Source organism: Convolutriloba macropyga, chromosome 2 (assembly GCF_964194025.1).
Source record: "Convolutriloba macropyga chromosome 2, txConMacr16.3, whole genome shotgun sequence".
NCBI lineage: Eukaryota > Metazoa > Xenacoelomorpha > Acoela > Convolutidae > Convolutriloba > Convolutriloba macropyga.
The window spans coordinates 1,625,718-1,647,598 of NC_134469.1; the positions used below are offsets into that span (position 1 = coordinate 1,625,718).

At 36.0% G+C, this 21,881-nt stretch overlaps 2 protein-coding genes across 5 annotated transcripts in view; both read left to right on the top strand.

Annotated features, from left to right (window-relative positions):
* LOC142355590 (uncharacterized) overlaps positions 1–21,881 on the top strand; it is an 89,981-nt gene that overhangs the window by 10,271 nt on the left and 57,829 nt on the right. Inside the window, exons 1-2 of one of the 4 annotated variants that reach the window (XM_075407703.1) lie at positions 17,934–19,161; positions 19,539–21,568. The exons of the other annotated variants lie outside the window; for them this stretch is intronic. Of the exons in view, the coding sequence (XP_075263818.1) occupies positions 20,195–21,568 (1,374 nt within the window). The 5' untranslated portion in view covers positions 17,934–19,161; positions 19,539–20,194. Of the gene's footprint in view, positions 1–17,933; positions 19,162–19,538; positions 21,569–21,881 lie in introns of those variants that run through there. 4 annotated transcript variants of the gene reach the window in all.
* LOC142335041 (uncharacterized) lies at positions 1,320–20,190 on the top strand. The gene is made up of 5 exons (XM_075383367.1): positions 1,320–2,701; positions 10,236–12,544; positions 17,704–19,161; positions 19,539–20,114; positions 20,156–20,190. Exons 2-5 carry the CDS (start codon positions 10,861–10,863, stop codon positions 20,188–20,190), a joined length of 3,753 nt encoding a protein of 1,250 aa, XP_075239482.1. The 5' UTR covers positions 1,320–2,701; positions 10,236–10,860.

Below are 21,881 nucleotides of genomic sequence, written 5' to 3' on the forward strand. Positions count from 1 at the left end.
AAAAAAACATCGTCACAGGAGCTTTTTTAGACCTATCTAAAGCTTTTGATTCGATATCACATCCTACTCTTCTGTACAAAACTAAACTTTTAGGTTTTAGTGCACAAGCAAACACAATTCTAAAATCTTATCTAGAAAATCATGTGCAAAAAGTCAAATTCTCGAAGTATGAATCAAATTGGATAGCACTTAACCGTGGAGTACCACAAGGTACTGTGCTAGGCCCACTGCTTTTCAACATATATGTAAATGATATGAAAGATGATACCGATGTGAATTCTAATATAATCCAGTACGCTGATGATACTTTTATCTTTTGCAGTGGAAAAACAATTTCTGAATCAAAGTTACACCTTGAAAAAAGTATTGCTAAACTCATTCTCTTTTTCAGGAAAAATGAGTTAAATGTAAATGAAAGCAAAACCGAATTCATTATTTTTGGAGCCCCTAAAAGAAACAAAATCGAAGAAATAGTTGTTAACGGATGTACAGTTCTCGAGAAAAAAGTTGTGAAATACTTGGGAGTTCATATTGACTGTAATCTTTCTTTTGATGAAGAAATAAAAAATGTACTAAGAAAAATGGCTGTTGGCATAAAGGTCATTTACTCCATCAAAAATATATTTCCTGAAAAAACTAGATCTGCTTTACTGAACGCTCTTGTTTTAAGTCATCTGTATTACCCAATTGTTCTGTTCTCAGGTCTTAAAAAATCACTTCGAGTTACTCTAAATAAACAATTGAACTGGGGAATAAAGGCATGTTTCAATAGAAGCAAATTTGACAGGACCACTGATCTCAAGATTAAACACAAAATCTTACCAGTAGAATACCTCATAAAATATCGGGTTATTATATATTTTATAAAGCTTCTAAAAGCAGATCTACCAGCTTTCGATGAACTCAAGTTAGCCACCCTATGTGCTAAAATGAATGATCGTACAAACAAGCTGTCATTTGGGGCAAACCAAAAAACAAATATAATGCATAACTGTTTTTCAAAAAAAGCAATCGACTGGTATAACGATTTGCCTCTCACCTTGAGGCGGAATATCCCTAAAAAGCGGGCTCTCAAAACTACAATAAAAAAATCATTTCTGGAATGAGTTTCTAAAAGACCCAATGGTTTCTGAATTGAATTCTAATCTCAAATCTTTCAAGTTCAATCTTAATTTGATTTAGTTTTAGGGCGTCTTTTATTCTTCTATGAAATGTTAATTGGAGGATTAGCATTTTTAAAAATATTCTCTTTTCTCGAAAATGTTAATTGTAGAATTAGCATTTTTAAAAAAAAATTTTCTCAATTATAATTCATCTCTCTTAATTTGTCAATATTTTAGCACATTGTAAATTTAATACAATTTTAAACTTTCACAATATGTGACGTTTGTTTCATTTATACTTCTTAACACTACATTGCCTTTAAACTATGTTCTGTATTTTATAGTTCATACTCAAAGGAATTAACAATGTTTTTCTTTTTTTCTTTTAATCAGTTGAAATTCAAGTCAAATTTTCTTTCGACTCGATTCCGGAGTCTTCGTGCTTTGTTAAACATTAAGAGTTCTTTAAATGTGTATTGCTGTCGTGTTGCTGAGTCCTTGCAAACTTAGCATTGTAGTTGAATAAAGGTGACAAAATAGAACAAACAAATAACATCAGCTATGTATTCAACCTCATTAGCCTTAAGCAAGTTGTACCAATCATACATTTTAAGCCCAAGTCTGTATTTTTGTAATTTATCCTGACAAAAAACCGAAATAGATAGGGTCAATAGTGAGCTAATTAGATTTGAATCGTGTTTTTAAAGGAGCTGTTTACCTGCAGTGATTTGTGATTAGTCATAACCCAATTGAACTGCAATTGGTTCGTGTTAGTACATGTATCACTACATACATATACGCCTCTATAGGTCATTATGGTTTACATGTGAACAAATATTGAATGGGGGAAAGGGGTGAATAGATACCAGGAAAAGAAACAAAAAGGAAAGAAGGGAATTAAAAATTGTAGCAAGAGTATGAGTAGACATTTTCACCCCTAAGTCTATATTTCCTTCCTGTCCGTTTTCACTATATTGCTTTTTGTTTTTACCCATAAAATATATTATCCTCACTTTTTGCCCATATTTCTCATCAGCGTGGGGTGGTACTGCTTGTTGCACTGACACGGAATTCTTGTTCATCCGTTTTTAGTTCAATTTTCATTTTATTGAGAGCCTCTTCTTTTCAGCTTGTTTTAATCAGTTCTGTTTTCCTTTTTATGTCCCATTTTGGGTTTTTCATCTGAATTTCCTGGCCGTGGATTTGCTTCCCACATTCTTTGTTTTTCCCAGCTTTAGCAGTGATTTGAATCGTTCTTTTGTTACTGTGAATATACAGTCTAGAAACACGTGAATAAATCGAAACGCAGTTCGCTTTTCCTAGTTTTTGGAATTAATTTGGGTCATTTTGAAATATCTGAACTACATTTCAGTGATATTATCCACACGTATTATCCTTAGTAGTGTTACAAATTTGTTCTTTTCTCCTTTTGAAAGTAATTATTGTCAATTGGATACAAATTTTGAACGTGTGAGTTTAATTCAAGAAAATTGGCTTTACCGTCCTTGTTACCCAAATTGAGAGACAGGACACTACGTATTGGCGCTTTCTCTAATCGAATTACAGCCATAGCCTAAAGAAATTCAGGAAACAGCAGGGTTTGGAATGAGACAAATGCTACGTTTTCATGTTTTACACCTTCACACGAATTGTTAACGTCCATCAAAAATTGACTTCAAGTTGTCAAGTTTCGTGTTGTTTCGTTAGACACTTGAAACTGTAAATATTAGAGCTTTCAAACTTGGGGCAATTGAATATTAACAATAGCTGGCAATGATATGGAATATGTTACTCGTTAATGGATTGATCAAAAATAGTTTTTTTTAAGAAATTTGCAGTTCGTGTATAGAACGCCCAAAGTGGGTTTTGAACCCCCATCATTGAAGCAAAATAGTCTCACTTCGTCATATAGTTCAGGTCTGAAACTAGCTTCAACAGCTCAAAAGGCTCCTGTTTAGTTTCATTAAATGAACAGCTGCCCGTTTTTGTTTTACTAATTGAGAATAATCGTTTTTTTGGGACAGGCATCAGATGTCAGGCAGCAACTGTCCGCTTGATCAACCAACTCAAAACAAGAAAAAATTCTTGGTTGAGGTGTGTTCAGTGCTTCAAAAATTATTTGTTTTACAAATTTAGTAAATATCATTTCATTTGCTCTCAAACAATGTTTGATGCAATTACTTTTTAAATGCTTTTCTGCTTTTTGTGTGACTGATTTGACTTTCTGAATTTCGCCGCATATTTCTTGACTTTTGCGCGATCTAAATTTTTCTCTTTATAATTGTAATAAGCTGATCTCCATTGGCCGTAATTTATTGTTAAAAGTCCAAATTAGAAGCTTGTTAAATTAGAATCGAGGGTGAGATGTTCGAACGCAATACATCCGATGTTGATGTTTTTGTATGCAGTTCATCATGCGAAATAGTTATATGATGGAGCCTTTTAAGAAATGTAGAGCTTTGGAATTGATATTGGATAGTTCTTAGAGCCAATTAGTGTTTTTAATAAACTGTTGGGCTCATATTTGTAAAGGGTTAAGTAAATTGTTTATATTTTTGCTGTATTTCCATGTCCGTAACTCTGAATGTGTTTTTTTTTTGTATTTAATTCGTGAAAGTCATGGAAAAATCCTTCAAAATTAGCTTCATTATTTTAATCTTGTTTGCTTTAAGAAGTATTGAATCCAAGCTTAAAGTTGTCACTTATTGGCGAGCAAAGAAGCTTCGCTTCTTGTTAAAGTTCTATTTTTCCATGTTTTAGTGATGCTTCAGTGTCGTCTTTTTAACTACGAGGTGGAAAGGCGAGAGATCAGTTAAATGGAATCGCACGCGAAGATTTTTTCGTTGACAATTAGAAAAGATGGCAGACACTTGCAATTGTTAGGGTTGTTGTGAATTGTATTTGATAGAGCAGCGCTGGTTGAATTGCACCTTTTGCCTATTGTCAATTTTCTGATTAAACTTTGGTTTTGTGAATCGAGGGGAACTTTAATTCATAGAACAGTCCTCCTTTTCTGCATAAGTTATTAGTCTGGTCCTTGTGTAATTGTGTATGTTTAGTTTCTGCTTACTGTGTTCAAAAGTGCTGAAGGTAAATGCAATTTTAAGTTAGTTGACTTGTTTCTCTCCACTGTAGTCTCGAAGCAAAACAATTTCTTATTTTTGCAAAACTTATTTTTAATTGCTCTCGAACGAAGGTCGTAGCAATTTATTTTTGTAAACGTGTTGGTCTTTTTTAATGCAAGGTTTTCGCTTGACCGTTTTTTCGCTTTTCTTCTAGAACATTATTTGATTTCTCAAGTGACTTTTTCACGCTTTCGTTCTTCATTTTTGAGCGATCTCACTCTTAAGTAATGCATGTTGCTAATATGAAATCGATTCTATCATAATAAAAAGGCCATCGATAGCCGAGTGGGCAGTGCTTCTGTCGAGGGATCGGGAGGTCCATGGTCCGAATCCTGGCGTTATTAACTATTTTTGCACCCATGAAGAAAAATTTATCTAGGCTACAGCCCCTGAATTAAATTGCCTCGCCTGTCGTTCGAGAGCAATTCTTCGGACAGTAGTCGGTTTATGTTCTTTTTTTGCTTGACAACAAATTTGTTTAAGGAGGAGTAATCTCTTGTTTTTTTGAGCAAAAGTCAATAAGACAGTCTACAGTTTTTCTATCAAGTATCTAGTCTAAGCTCCATCAAAACTTTTTGTTAAAGATTCGCTTGAAATTTTTTACTCAATAAAGTACTACTTGTTATATCCCAAATTACCTATTAATGATTGTTCTCAAGAGCTCTTTCCTTCTTTTGTTTGAATTATAAATCCGTATTTATACGAGATATCAGCTGTTGTCTTAGTATTATGCGGATTACCTTTTTTCATGTTAATTGTCTGTTTTGAACCACTTAACTGCAACTAGAAATCTGCTAATGTTGTGGGAAAACTACAAGAATAGCCAATGGAAAAAACTTCGTGCTAGAGAAATTTGATGGACAATTGCAACTTGGTAGAAAACTGCAGACTGGGTGGTCTGCATTTTTCTATCAAGTATCTAGTCTTTGCTCAGTCAAAAATGGCTTTGTTGCTAAAATTTTGACTCGATGTTTGAGTTTTTATTGTATCCGAGGTGACAATAATTTTCTCACGAACTTTATTGTTCATTTGAAATATTGTTCGGCTCTTTAACGAAGTATCAGCTGCTTTGTCGGGTACGTTTTTTGAAGGTGAACACACAAAATAGTCTTAAATTTTAAATTAGTCCCAAATAAAAAGTCGCAAAACAGACAAAATTGTCCTAGTGAATGCGACCTTTAGATCAAAAAGAGCACAGTAGCTTAGTGGGTAGTGCTCTGAAACTCAGATTCGGAGGTCGCTGGTTCGAGTGTGAGTGGGTTGAAAAAAAATTGCAAACATAAAAATGGGGTTATACTCAGATCGTAAGTTTTGAAATACAGGAAAGGAGTTAGAATGCGGAGAACGAGTTAGAATGCGGAGTCTGTAAGAAAATGGAAATTAAAACACGAGTTGATGAGCGACATTAGCGTTTAAGTAATTCGGATTTTTTGAACTAAGTTCAGGGTAAGATGTATTATTGTTTGACAACTAGTTTTGCGTCCACTCTAAATGCTTTGATAAACTGCTTTAGAATAGCTTTATTGTCAGATTAACATTTTAAAATTAATGCGTTGTGTCACTATTTTTAAATTGTTTGGTGCTGTTTTCTCAGTTTTCGGGATTCCTTTGTCGGGACTATTTTGCAATATATGGCTATATTGTCTGAGATTGTTTTGTCCGGACACCGTTTTTTAACCATTTACTAGAACAATTTTGTGCTCTTTTCACTGAGGGAGAAACAGCCACGAATAACCAGAGGAAACATGCCGTTGTGTTTTAGAAGTATAATTAATAACTGCAGCATTTGATAGCTTGAGGCTTATTTTTGAAATACAATCTTATTGCTTTTAATTTACCTGATGGGGTGCATTTTTTGTTACTATTTATGGTTTTCTAATTTAAAATGACTTGTTATCCAATTTGAGTGAATTCTTTGTTGTTTCACATTAAATCAATTTCTCTCCCAATGTTTCATGATGATGAAATGAATTTGTGATGCTCTTGAAATTGAGTAACTTGTAGACTATATAATTGCACTTGTAAGTTGAAGACCCGACTATCTTGAATTTTTTAAAAAGAATTTGAAGCCACTGAACTTGTCTTAGCCATATTTACTCAAAAATCAGTTGTTTGGTGTTTGGTATCCACTATAGATTACTTTTTATGTAATTTTTCCGATTAAACCTATGAGCGTTCCATTAATATTTTCCATGCAAACATTTAAGATTGAAGAAAAAATAATGAGATGTAAAGAACAATGTTAGTTTTTTTAACTACGATGGATTATAGCTGAACAGTTTATAAGGTCACTGTAGTTACTCTGAGGCTGAAAGGTGACACCAGTTTGAGAAACCTCTCGAGAATCGTTGAATACGAAATTTAATTACATCAAAATTTGGTTTAAACTCCATCCTTGGTTACAATGTATTGTTTAAAACAACGGGGAGTTTCCCCAACTGACTTTTCAACTATACATTGAATTCTTTTGGGATGTATATTGTAATGTTATCTCATTATGGTACAATTTTGGGTATCGGTTGTACGTTATTGAATAAACTTTTTGAAGCAAATGTCAATTTAGGTCAACCGTATGTCCCTTTTTTAGTTTCTATTACAAGATTATCTAGTTTATCCTTTACTTGAGAAAAGATTTGTTCTTTTGTAATTGAGTTTATTATTGGGTTTTCTCAACCAGTTGTTAAATTGGGTTCTATTTCACTCTTTGGGATTTTACAGTTTGCTAAGATAAAATAATCAAAGTTATTTGAATTTTAAAAAACTACTCTGGCGAATAAATAAAATTGGTTGTTTTTTCACTTCAGTTTTTCATTTTGTTTTGCTCATTTGGGGGCAGTTAATAGTTCAAGTGTAGATTATCACCTAGTTACATATCCTGTTATAAAACTGAAGAGCCATTAATATTTTCCCAGATTGGAAAATTTTCCATTACTTATGACTCATTACTAACCATTTTTTCCCAACATTGACATTGGAGCAATATTTCAATTTTCTTTTCCTTTGTTGATATTACATACTGAAGTCTTTAATACGATCAGATTTAACATTTTTTTCAATTTTTGTTGCAAATTTACTGTCAATCTGTCACTAAAAAGAACAAAAAAGTTCCCACTGAGAATTGAACTGAGTTGAACTTGAAGTCTCACAGCTCACGTCAATCAATTGTAAATTGACAGGTAGTAATTGAGAATGAAGACTTGTTTAGTCATAAAAAGAGAGAAAAGTTAGACTGGAAAGTTATGAATTTAACAGATTGAGAATATTATTACACACCTTTTTTCAAGTTATGAACAGATTGTGAAAATTTTACACTTTTTTTAAAGTTGTGTTGTGTTTTAAAGTTGTGTTGTGTAAGTACTAACCAAATTGAGTACTATCCAGTTGTCATTGTGTGAGGTATTCATTAAGGGCGAAAAAGGTGTTTTGTTGAAACGAATGTGCAGATAGGAGAAATTTTGCTTCAATCGATCATAACTGGTCTGCGTTCGTGCATGTCAATGTCACGCACGAGTAAAAAGCGATCAGAATATTTTATAGACAGCATCTAGTAATTAAAGTTAGCTGCTATTTAAATAAAACTCATAGACAGAAAAGTAGCAGGATATTTTTTAGATTATTTTGAAACCGAAACGTAGGTTGTTCTAATTTCAAGAAAAAATGATGTCGGATTTATAAATTGCCAGCATATGAGATTGATCACTTGTTTTTTTAGGCTTATACTCAAGCGTGAACAATTTTGATCTGATGTTGAATAGACGTTTCTATCTACCCGGATATCACAAATCGCACTTTTTAATGTTGTCATTTCTCATTTTTAATCTAAGCTCTTTTTTGACAAAATGTGATCAATAAGTGAAAGAATTTTTGTTAAATTTTAAAATGTTCTTTGCTAATTTCGGCAACACAAATTCTTGGCTAAAAGAACCTTTTTAAAAGAAAAATATCTATTGTATTATGTGCAATGTTACCATTATTACTGCATACCTGTGCACTAGAGCGTAGCTGTGGTCATTAGCGCGTTGCGTGTGGTGTGATAAGCCTGTAATTTGGGCTATTTAGTAAAGTGCATTGCACCCCAAGATAACTACCCACTGTGTCTGTTATCTCACTTTAAATCTGGCATTTTTGTTATTTTCACAACGGGTATATGTTATTAAACTGATTCATTCATTCTTTCATCTTATTCTCGCTCATATTAGAATTCTTTTCATCTCAATTTTGAATTGATTTGTTTAAATTTTTGCAGATTTTAGTACAACAAAATTTTGCAATATTGAATTTGTCACTCTTCTTCATATATATGGTCTTCTGCATTTTGCTACCTCTTGAAGTTTTTTGCTATGAAATAATTGTGACTGGGCTTCTCAATTATGGCTGCCCCGAAATTAATTTTATGTTGCAAACTCAATTTTACACTTCTAAATATCTTATTTAGCTTTTTAATCGCATTTCTTTTGTAATAGAAAATTGCTTTACAGAAATTGTTAATGCGCTCATTGCACTCATTTCATTTTTTAAAGATTTTTTTCATTCTTTTAAATATTGGGGAACTGTTTTGCCTTTTGCGAATTTCTTGAGTTATTATAGAGAAAAAAAGGTTAATAAAAAGGTTAACGAGCTCATTTTAATTTACCAGTTTTTCAAACTTGACCTCTTTTCGTGTAGCGTGCAATTCTTTCTCTTATCTGCGACTGTGTGTCTTAACTGCCTGTCAGATTAAAATGCAAATTTGAAGTTCATCTCTGATTAATCAATTTGCCAAGAGACACCTGAACATAAATTGACACAAGAGCTTTGTGTCTTCATTGAGGTATGGAATAGGAAATGAAATGGGAAAAGGTGTGACTCATAATTGCAATTAGGAAAAGTGCATTTGTTTGCTATTGTTTACTTGGCAAATGTCTGTTGTTTTCACCCCCTTTTCCATAATTTGTTCCGCATTTTTTTCTGATAAGGTTAATTGATGGAGCTTTTGTTGAATTTTCTCACTTTTTATTCTAGTTTCACAAATTGCACTTTTTTCGCTCCTGCAAATTTTGTCGTTCCTCATTCCTTAATCTAAGTTGTTTTGGCCAAAAGTGATCAACAATTAAAAGAATTTCATTTAATTTTTAAAATTTTGTTGCCAATATCAGCGACGCAAATTTTTGGCCAAAATAACAATTTCCGTTCAAAGAAAATATTTTGTTATGAATGTGCAATGCTACCATTGCACGTTCATAATAAATTGACTCTTTTTCTACTTTTCTGTAATTCATTAATGGTCTGTTCTTCTGTGCATTTGTTTGCCGCAGCAGATCTAGAGTTTAAGCACAAGTAAATTTATTAAAATTTTGTTCGCTAGCAATAGTTGTAAAGTTTAAAAGCTGCTAATTTTTTTTCGCTTTTTCTTCAAGTTGGTCTGTAAAAATTACGCAATTGTCGAATTTTTGCTTCCTTTGATCATTTTAGTCAAACATGAAGTAGTTTTTTTAAGAAGTTTCTCCTTAATTTCTGTCATATTTTGCATTGTTTTTGTGGATTTTTTTTTTAAAAAAATGATCACAATCGAACTTAGTTGACCCGAGGCCCTGAAACTTTGTTAATTTAAGTTGTCCTTCCAAGTGTGTGTTCAACAAAGACGAAGTCAATTTTGAGGCTTTTGTTAGGCTTTGCAGACTTCCTTTGTGAATTAGCCTTCAGCCTTAAACAACATTAATAACTTGTTTAGAATTTGCTTAAATACCGCAGCAGTTTTTCTGACTTACTGCAAACGCTCTGGTCATGGAACCGTACTGAGCTGTCTGGCTTTAAATTTTCCTGGACCCAAATTTGCGGGTTTAAAATATCAGCAGGTCATTAAAGCCCTTTGCGAACCCAAAAAGGGGGCTTCAAAGTTCATTTCAGTTCATAAAAATCTATATCTCAATATCGGTTACCTTTAACTATATTGGCTTACCATATAATTATAAGTTGTCATTACAAGATAAGAATTCGTGACATTTATTTAAAGAGTTCCTACTTTTAGTGTTGTTTCCTGAACGGCTTAAGAAAGTGATAAAAACCGAGTTTGCGTGTCAAAATTGAACCGAAGATCTAATTCGAAGTTTCTTAACTTGTCCTGTTAGAAGCTACAAGTTTTTACTCAAATTTGAAGGCGTTCAAGCGTGGCAACGACCGTTTTACAAGGCAAGCTTAGACTTATTGTCTGGCATATCATGTTTGAAGGTTAGATACGGTCGTTTCGTTGAGCTTTTTTTCCATAGATTCGTTGCGGATCCGTATCAAAATTGGAGCAGTTACTGTTACACTACTCAACCAACTTTACTATATAGTTTTAATGCGAAGTTTGAGCGAATCTGATTGGCTGAATACTTTTTATAAGAGTTGTGTATAACTCTCAAACATTTGAAGTCGAAGCTCGAGTTATTCAAGCGGTCTATGAGACCATATTCCACATTTACTCCTTGGAAAAGAGGAGTCGCTGTATTGTTCCATGCCAACGACCATTACATTGGTCCTATTGAATGGTTTGAAAGATTTATAAATGTACGCCATTATTAAGTGGAACAGTTAGTATTTATTTGGCGATCTATCTAGCTATCTAGAGCGACGATACATGTATGTTAAAGTGAAGAAAGTCCAAGCTAAAAATGTCGCCTGGAACCGAATTTAAAAGCAGCGTTTTAACTGAAAATAATACAACCAATATCCACCAACTCATGCGAAAAACAGCCACTATTGCTGGTCATAACACAACTGCAACTATCAATGCTACAATACCACCAGAATTCAAGCCAGACCAAATTACAAAACCAAAAGCGAATTCAGCAAAACCGGATTCAAATTACAATTTGAGCTCTGCTAAAACCAACCGTCCAGAAATTTTGACCAAAAGAAAAGCACCAAACTGTAGCAACGCTCAGTCGGCAAAGGTAAACTTCAAAACAGCGACAGTTAAAGAAAGTGGAAAAAGTAGCCGCAAAAATGTTGCCGTTATCAACGACAAACACCTGTGCAAAAGTGTGTGCCCTCAAACTTTGTCGAAACAGAAAAATATCGCCTTTGGAAGAAACAGACGCCACGAAACCTGCACAGGATTTAATGCTCCAGTTCGAAATAATCCAAAACCAAGGATACCAGCTAGGAGCAACAATTCGCCAGAAATTTCTTCAGGAAGAGAATTAGTGGTGAAAAGTAGCTGTAATAATGGAAACAGACCGGTAGCATTGAATGGAAATAAATTAAACGCAGCTCGTAACAGTTTGAGGTCTGATATTATCGATGAAAGCGAGAATGCAAACAGTAGTGGCCGCGATATTTTAAACAGATCAAATATTTGTGCTGAATTTTACTGCTCAGGTCTCGATTGTGCAAAACAAATACTGCAAAATCGATCCCATCGTCTGCGCACAGCGCGTGAAAGTTCAATTTTCAATATCGATTCTGAAGATATTAACAAAAATTTAACAACGCAAACTGAAACTGAAAAAGGGCCGCCGCCGTTACCTCCGAAAATACCATTGAAACCATTAACTGCAGATGTTAGTGTTGCTAGTCATTGTACGGGAAATTCTGTAAACATTTATGGAAATCAAACGGAGAACATTCAAGTTGGCGATCGAGAGCAAAAGCAATTAAAAAGTGAATTTAGCAAATGTGGACAAAGCGTGACAAAAGTACTTTCTGGATCGAATTCAAATTCGAAAGCATTAAAAGTGGATTTAGAAAACAGCGGAGGTGATATTGAAACCAAAGCACAATTAAACAAGCTTAGAAAGGAAGCAGCAAGATCTAACGCGTTATATGGTTGCAGTTTGAACGAATTCTGCACTGCTTCGAATTCTACTAACAACAGTACTTATCGTGGAAAACGGGCCATTATTGACTTAGAAGAGAAAAAGAGAAAACAAAGCACAGATTCCGAAGAGATAAACTCAGCTGTCTTGCATAATTCTGTACCGAGACTATTCAATTTGAACTTAGACAAACACTTATTAACAAAACGACACAAAGACTTACAGACAAGCTTATCAAATTCGAAAATGAGTTTCTACCGCAAGGGTAACTCAAATACCGAACATTATGTGAAAGCACCGAAATTAGCGGACGCCGTTAGTAAGTCCAGACTAATTTCGAGTAATAACGAAGGCGAGCAATCGGCATCCGCTGGTATCTACGAATCGCTTGATCACCCGGAAGGTTCTGGGGATGTTGGAGTGGATTTGAACAATAGTTCGACTTCGGCGGAACCTCTGTCAATTTCACTCAGCTCCTCGTCACATCAGGATGCGACAACTTCATCTTGTCAGACGGGAACAGGAGGATCCGATTCAGGTTAGAAACAGTCGTGTTTATTCTATAATTTTTCATCTGTGCTGAGTTTATGATTCTCTGTTTGCGCTCCGTTTTTCGTTGACTAATATAAATGAGTTTTAAAAAGTATCAAATTGACGGAACCGTAGTAGGCGTAGTGTTTCAATATTAACTGACTTCGTTTTCGATTCATTGAAGGACTATTTATTATATGGAAAACTCGGAATTGTATGTTTTTTTTGTCTCCGATAGATACTTCTTGACAATGAGGCTGAAACGTGATCAATTGAAAAAATATAGTTTGTATTTGACATCAATTTGTCCGATTTTGCAGAATTTTTTTGCGAACTTTAAGATTTGTGAAAGAACTCAAATGTATCAATTTTGAATTTAGATGAATAGATTTTTACTTTAAACGCTCTTTTTGAAATAGGTAGTTTTTTAACGCTAAAGTGGGTTTCGTTGGCCAAAGGGCACTATCAGCTTTGTGTGAAATATTTTAAATTGCTCGTTAACTAGATTTGGAGCAATTATTGGGTTCTTGTTGGTCTTATTTAATTGCTCGCTTGATCGCTTTGTGCACAACAGATTTAAGTTCTCGACGAGAAACAAGAGATAAAATGGAAACACCTGAAGGCATTAAGTGGCTGTGAAATTATTTTTAAAGATTTACCAATCTCTAAGTGTACGGTAAGTGCACCGAAGCTGTGGAAATGGTATTAATTTACGGTGTTAATGGAATTTTTGCAAGATTTGGAGGTTTAGACTCGCAGTCCCTCCCCCCTCCCCTTCCCTACTCACCCACTGTGGCTAGACTTACTAAATTTACACTAACTGCTACCAACGCCAACCCAACGGCACTTGTTTAAAAGCAGTTTGTCGTTCATGTTTTGAAATTTTGACTTGGATGAAGTTGATCTGCTCTACATTGGGTATCTGTTGACTAACCGTTACGTATTTTCCGATTTTCACAGGTAGACAGGAACACTGGCGTGAAGTATTTTAAAAAAGTCTGGATGGATCAAAATTGCATCCAAACTTGAACTTTTACTTCGTGAAACTAGAGGGTGCCAACTTACTTTTGACGTATATATGAATCCTGTGCTCTTCTTTTACGGGATTTATCGCTTGACTGATTTTTTCGGGACCACTGGCGTCAGGTATTATAAAAAAGTTTGGCAACAAGATGGATCAAAATTGCATCAGAAATTGAACTTTTACTTCGTGAAACTAGAGGGTGCCAACTTACTTTTGACGTATATATGAATCCTGTGCTCTTCTTTTACGGGATTTATCGCTTGACTGATTTTTTCGTCCTCAAAAACGGTTTAAACAGGTGGCGACCAGAGGGCATTAAGTTTTCTCAGCTTTTCGGCTTACTAGCCAATTCACCGTAACTGTTTGTTAGAAGGTTGAGAGAGAGAGAGAGAGCAACCTAATGTAAATTGTGCATAAGATAAGCTTGACAATGAGAAATGATGCCTTGAGGAACAAGAAAGAAGGTGAGAACGGGTTATAGGGGATGCCCAAGTTTGAGAGCTTGAGACCAGTAGTTGTAAATAGGTAGCACACTAGGCTTGCAAGTAAGAGATGCTGGATCGAATCCAGTGCTGTTCCACTTTCACAGTAGTTGCACCCTCTCAGACCCCTAACAATTTTGAGGAGACAATTTCACTCGCTTGACCCCCACCCAACTGAGCTCACCAGCCATCCATAATGCTAACATCCCTAAGACCCAGTTGGCTACTACCTGCTCGCCGATCGTTTGAGAGCAGTTCGCCCGACGCTAGTCGGATATGTTTGGCAATGGTTTTGGCGCATTTCTATCTACGAGAAAAGTTTACCAATTTTGATAATTTTGCAAACAAGAAAGCTTCTAACACGTGATAAAATTGTTTAAAATAAAGATTCTATGATTTTGGGCAAAATGAACAGCAAAAACTGACATTTATGTTCCTTAAACGCTAATAACAGCTCTGAACCTGCGAAGGCAGTAGCACGAATTCAAGTTTTTTGACTGGTTTGTTTAGTCACTGCTTTGTTTAGAGCTGCAAATTGAAGTCAAATGAAATATGGGCCAAATGCCAATTTGTTTTTCATATTTTCAAAATCTTAGTGGTCTATAATTACCTCAAATAACGTCATCTGAAGCCCCGTAGCTGAATTGATTAGAGATTACAATAGAATTGAGTGTCAGACAGCAGCTCGAGAGCTGTCGGTGTTTTTGATTTCCATTTTTTGAACGACTGATTTTTCGTAAAGAATTTGAATTGTATTGGGGCGCTGTGTTTTTTTGAAGATCTGTTCACACATTTTCATGATTTTTGAAGTCAAATTGGAGTAGAGGTTTTGGTCATGCCGAAACAGGAAGTGGAGCGAAAAAGCGAGTGATTTTTTGGTGTTAATTTTGTCACTGAATTTTAAAGTAGAGCAAAAAAATGGTGTGCGAATAAAACTTCGCTTTCTCGACTGTCATTATTTTGTGCACATGCGGCAATTTGATTTTGATTTTTACCGTTTTTCATTTTTGTATCGCATTTTCTAAATTGTTCCCAATCCATTTACTGTCCAATCGAGGTTAGTTTTTTGTTTAGTCGATGAAAATTCTTTGAATTGTTTCAGGACTTGTTTTGCTATGTTTTTTTAATTCGTCTTCATCGATTTTTCTTGCGAACATAGAATTTTTCAATGCCAGTGACTTCTACTTTTTCAGTTTCAGTTACTTCTGCTACCTCACTAAAAAAAACTTCTGAACTCACTTCATGAACTTTCAATTTTATTAACATTTTCTAGTTAAAGATTGATAGTGTGCATCTAAGTAGTGCCAAACGTATATGCCCTAATTCTTGAGCATTTGTCTTGAGTTATTGATTTCGAATATTAATTTTGAAAAAGCTCTATTGTTGCTTTTTCCTTATACAGCGTATGTGTTTCATAAAAATGGCAGCCCGAATCTAACCCAAAAAGTCTGGTGGTCTTTTAAAGTTCTGATGGTCAATCTGTCTATCATATTTCTTTAGTTGTTTCAATTCCATTGAAGGCCACAAGCGTCTATCGCGGCTATTTTCCGGAAATCTGCCGGCTTTGTTTTTAAAATTAAATGTTTTAACATTTTTCTAACCTGTTTTAGCTACCAGGTCTATTGCTGAATGCTAATGATACAAATCCTTTTATCATCTCTTTCAGAAACAGTGATATGCCTAAATTGCGCGCATTTCTTATTTGTTGTTGTTTTAATCCCAATAGGAGTTATGGGAATCAAAAATGGCTATATTCCGGCATTCTACCTGGTGTTTTGAGAGTCGGCCACTATTAATTTTTTACTTCGTAATTTTACCCCATCTTTTTGAATACAATTTTTTTACTCAAAGTGAAACTACTTTCCACTGTCAAACGCTAGAAGGCCCTTGAGAAATCTGTTTTCTCCTGGTATTGTTGAAAGCTCATTTAATTTTTATGCGTATTTTTTTTAAAGCTTTGACGTAAACTGACTATGGTTAATAGCGTCCTTAAGCCCATCAAAGGTTATTTAGGCGACATCCTGTAATTCAAAGAATTTGAATTCATTGTTGTGCTATTGTTTGTAGATCAGTTCACAGATTTCATAAATTTTTGATGTCAAATTGGAGTAGTGATTTGGTCACACCGAACAGGAAGTAGAGCGAAAGAGGGAGTACTTGTTTTAAAGTTGAGTGACAAACAATGGTGGTGGTTGAACAAAAATTCGCTTTTTTATTTTGATTTTTGTTCAAGTTTCGTAATTTGACTTGTTTATTGTTTGTTCAAGTTTTTTGATCGGCTGGTTTTTTAAAATATTTCTGCGAATCAATTCCTTGCCATTTATGTCTTTTTTAGTCAAGGAATATTCTTTGAGTTTTGTTCAGCTTTCACCTTTCGATCGAGTTTTTCGTTTTACATAATTCACTTCACGGCTTTAACGTTTGACTCACAGTTTCAGCTGAATAGAATTTAAAATTGATTCAGCAGTATTACTTGACTAAGTTCTATGCCAAAAAGCGAAATCAGAAGAAGCGTGATTAACCAATAAAGCATCGGCGCTACGACTTAATGTTTAAAGACCTAATGAATTAAATGTCAAAGTTCCTTAGAGTATACTTCTAATTAGTATTAATATTTCGCTTGTCCATCAATTTGGAGGCTAAATTCGCCATCGTTTTTGAATCTAATGAAATTGCAGTGAAAATAGAACACGTCTGACTCAAATTGGGCTGTCAGTTTTTCCTTTATTTCGCTTTCTGTTTCAATCTCAATGTAGGTCAGTGGCGCAGCTAATTCGCGACAACCTGCTGGCTATATTTTTCAATTGAACCGCAAAAATTTTGAGCAGACTGCTGAGCTTTGAAAATTTGTGTTGGTCAGAATTTTGATTGTTTCTGCTCTGCATTTAGAAATCAAACAAGGTGAGTTGTAGTTTTCAATTTTTTTCTTTTGAACGCTTTTTATTAGTAATTGATTTTACGACATCAAAATCAAATTATTCAAATTTATGGTAAATTTTGGCAATTTTGTTCTCTTGTTTTGTCAATTTTTGAGGATTTTTTTTTTCATTTTGGAATTAAAAATTATTCCCCAGCTCTGCTAACTGTGGTCTTTAGTCAAGTGTCATTCTTCTTAAGCCAAATTAATTCATTAGTAAAGGAATTTTCAAGCGGTTTTCAAAATTTTACAGAAACTTCGTTTTGTTTGTCTTGTTTTCTTTAGTGATCAACGAAGTTTGTGGTATGACTGCATTTGAATTATCTGGTACCTGCTTTTAACAGCCAGTGACTAGTGGCGATATTATAAGTATCGATTTTTAATCTCCATTGTAGTCTTAGGTTTTTCGATGTTTGCCCAAAAAGTCACTATATGCACAGCTTCTCAATTTTTCCAAAAATTTTGATTTAATATTCATGCTTTGCTTACTTGCTCTCAAACAAAATTTTGCGCTATACGTTGGGCCTGTCGGTCTATTTATATTTTCGAAGAATTTAATGGTCGCTCCAAAACTATTGCCTTCTTTTGACGCTTCCTTTCTTTCTTTTTAAAAGTTATCTAATCTTGGTTCCCCTTTCACGTCGACGAATGAAAACAATTGTTGAATCTTTATGTACCACACACTGACTCATCCAGTCTGTTAGTTCATTAAGTGCCCTTCATTTCATTGATTGTGTTCACAGGTGTGAGTAGCAATGTGTCCCCACCAATATCAACTGCCACCAATAGCAAAGACGAGTCCTCAATCTCATCAGAATACGAAGAGAAGAAAATTGGATGTGGGATGGAAGCCATTAAAAACGTCCATAACGACCGCAATGCCCTTTCCAACAGAGTCACAAATACGCCACAGCGGGGATTGCAGGAAACGAATGCAATTAACTACTTGGGTAGAAGACAAGAACAGGGCGCGGGGGGAAACGGAGGGGGAGTTGATACAGAAAGGGGTAGGGTAAATAGAGGGGGAGATGGGGCGGTAGAAACGATTGGATTAACTACCAGGAGACAAATTGCAAATGAAGAAGAATTGCTTGAGCTGTCTAACCTTCCTGGTAGCTCTAGTTCAACTATTGCCACTAATACATCTACCTCCAATACAAATAATTCTGGCGTAGTCTGTACTATCGCTAATAGTAGCGCCACGGAGCAGAGTGCAAAAGCTGCCCCAGTTGCGGAGCAGAATTACGGTGGGGCAAATAGGGAATCTAACGGGAAGAACACAGCGAGTGTAACCTCTTCATCTATACAGTGCGCTAGTTCTGCTGCTTCTGATTTTAGTAGGGTGATTGGCGGGTGTAACTACAGTGGCAATGGCCTTATACAGAAGCAAGGGGGCGGGCAAGGACTGTTAAAAGCAATCACATCTGATCAACATAAACTACCGTTATTACCACCTACACACCACCAATCACCCCCCGCTGTACCGCAACCACCCCCGTCTTTATCACTGAAAGAGAACAGCCATAACTGGACTGGTACCTCTATATACCCATACTGCTCTTCTTCCTATTTTAACCCCCAAATATCACACCCACTGCAGCAGCGCGTACCTGCCTCTTCTTTCAACCCGTTCCTATCAAATTCCAATATAACACGTCCAGACGACACTACTGCAAACGACTATAGCGTTAGCTCTGAAAATTTCTCAACTCAATCGGAGCCGCCAAATTTTCAACCGTCAGATCAGAACCAACAAACTGGTCCTTCAACAACATCAGCCTTCAAGTTTAACCCCCCGCTTTACCAGTCTTTGCTACAAGCTATACCCCCGGTCTACCCTCAAAATATTCAATCTAAAGACTCTGTAGGTCATTTCACGTCTGAATTTTATTACAGCGCTATTGTCACCACACAGAACAGTAAATTACCCTCGGATAACCCTGCGATTATTGCGCCTCAGTCGGATTTCGAGCCAATAGGATTTCACAATTGGGAATCGAGTCGCAAAACGTTGCTCGACTGTAGAAACAGTTCTCCTAAAAATGTCGCAACTAATGGACCAGCATTGAGCGATTCTAGAATATTCGATGGAAGAGTGGTTCCGATTCCGACATCGTTGCCACTTCATGTTCAGACTCTCGCACATTCGTCAACATTCTTGCCAATATCACCGCCGTTGTCTCGGCCGCTTAATCGAAAAAGTAATAGCCAGTTTGAACTTATTCAAATGTTTGAAAGTCAAACGTGATAGTCTCCAAGCATTGATGTTATGCTGTATAGAGTTCTTTACTTGTTTATAAGTAGGTCACTTAAGGGTTGGAATAGTCTGCGCCTTAATGGAAGTATAATAAAATCCAGGCTATCAAAGTATGTTGGTCTCTTTACTCTGCGCGTACACTTTGAAGCTTAATAGGGCACAAATTATGTTATCAGTAGCTGTAGGATTTATTGTTCTGTCTTAAACATAAATCTGTAGTAGTAACGAATCTTTTGTAGGTTTTTAAGCAATCAGTATAAAGCAATTCTTAAACATTTGAGTGATTTTGTTGATAAATTTCAAACATTTGAACTGCGACAGTTGACCTATCATGTTACGATGTGGCATCAACTTCGAGCGTTGCTCTCGACAATTTTACAGTGCCATACTTATCGAACAATGAACATTACAGTAGTAACAGCAGAGGAAGCAGTTATCAACAGCATAATTCAAACGAGAACTCAGTTATTGACAGCACCTCATCAGATTTCGGATCTGCAAGAATTGATGCCGCTACTGTCACAAATGATGTCAGTTATCATACAGCTTTGCCACTCAGTGTCATAACTGGATCCATCACCCCAAGTTTCCATGATCAAGCAACCCAGACTTTACCAGCTAGTCATGAGACATATCAGCAAACAGAACCCTACAATGCAAATCTGACCCTGACACAGTTCCCGAGATTCCATACATTGCAACGACACATTGTACCCACTTATGATTTTATTGACGACCCGGACGAAGTGCCTGGAACACAGATTCTGAACCCGATTCCCGGACTGGTATACGAGATCACGACCACTGTCAAAACTCGTGTTCCCTATGACCAGTATCGAGGAACTGTCCGGACCCGCGAGCAACGGAATAATCGCCGAGACGACGGGTCACGTCATCGTGAATTTAATTTGCAACCTCGGCATTCGGATGTCGGAAAGAGGCAACCGAAGTCAAAGAAGCCCCGCCGAAGTAATACGATGATTAAAAAGGTCCCCTCTGATGAATATTGTCCCTTAGTTTCTAGCGAGGATTTTAGAAGTTCGTTAGATACAGTAACTAGCTCCCTAAAATATGCTTCGAACAGAGGTCGAGTGCCGTGCCAATTCTTGCCAGATGGTCGCAGTGCCAGTACTGAGAAACTGGAAAAAGTCAGTGATAAGTCTTGTTATGAGGAACCGTTCTCGGATCGCCTGTCTTCTAGATTTAGAACAACTTCTTACCAAAACGCGATGAACCATTCCAGAAATAATCTTCTGTTCGATAACTACGAGTATGATAGTTACTTCGGTACTCATATTCCTAGTTTGAACAGTCAATTCAGAAGTCAACAATTTCATTTTGATGATAGATACGATTCAAGGGATCCGAGAACGTCCGGTTTTCTGCAGACGAGAAAGTCAAATGAAAGAATTCATCGAGAAAAAGCCAAAAGTTTTGATCATATTAGAAGCCCACCAATAGCAGCTCCTGATAATTTTGGAACTCAACCTAAATGTGCTCCCTTAACAACCAGCAAAACTGACAGAAACAGATTTTTGGATCCAGAAACTGGATCTAAGCCAATGGGTGTCCGACCTCAGAATCCAGTGAATGCTAGACCTAAATCAATGATAGGATATCTGAGCGCAGAAGGTGCACAGAACGATTATGGTCATAATACATATGCTCCTCAAAATGACGACGATAACTTTCTGTCAAATTTAATACGGACGTTTACTGGACTTTGTTCTAAAAAGCAAAATCGCAGATCGAATCTAACAGGAACCAATGCTTCTCGTAGTCAGTACCAGTGCGGTATGACATTCCCAGAACTGTATTTAAATTCCGCGCCTCCGTCATCGGCAGTAATGGCATCCAGTAGACGCTGGTATAATCCAGAGGTAACGTTGCCTCCAACGCTTCCAAGAGCCACAAACAGCTCCTCAGATCAGCCTAAATTCTTGCATTATAACAATGGGCATTTCTCGGTTTCAAGTTTTCCCAGAAGGTTTTCTACTAACCCTAGTAAATTTGATAATAACAAGCTAACAGCACGCGAGTTTGGTTGTTCTAACAATCATGGTCAACAGCTTTATCATGCTCACAATCCCTCAAACTTGCATACATGCAGTAGTCAATGCTGTAATAGACATGAGCCAATGAGTTTGGAAGAGAAAGCGTCCATTTATCTCCCAAATTATATGAATGAAAAAGAAGAGAGGAGGCGGAGGCTTAAAATTCAAAACCAACAACAACAACAACATTACCAATCTCAACAGCAACAGCATAATCGGAATGCATATCATTCGTATCAAGACCAGCATCATCTAACACAACATAATCAACGTCATCAACAGCACATATTTAAGGAGGTAGTTAGTATTGCAAGGTGTTGTCGATAGAACCCCTGTTTTCTATCGGATGCCAAAATAAAGTTGGCTTTAACCTCGGATAAAATCGGGTCTTTATAAGTAGAGCCCCCTCCCATATGCTTGTTGGGCCCAAAACAGAGCAACCCCTCACCCCATCAATGACCGAATTTAATGTAATTTACACTATCATGGGGGCAAATTTTTATTGGGGCTATAACGAAAAATGGGGAAGACACACAAATGACTTGGGCCTTTCGGTGAAAGATAGTTGCTGTAGCAACAAGGAATGCAACTAGATAAAAATGTTCGTTAA

Bases quoted from the DNA above. Each gene is read 5' to 3' on its own strand.
- LOC142335041 (XM_075383367.1), top strand. From the start codon at position 10,861: ATGTCGCCTGGAACCGAATTTAAAAGCAGCGTTTTAACTGAAAATAAT. The intron at 19,162-19,538 runs GTAATAGCCAGT...GAACTGCGACAG, and splicing joins TCGGCCGCTTAATCGAAAAA to TTGACCTATCATGTTACGAT. The intron at 20,115-20,155 runs GTGAATTTAATT...GATGTCGGAAAG, and splicing joins AGACGACGGGTCACGTCATC to AGGCAACCGAAGTCAAAGAA.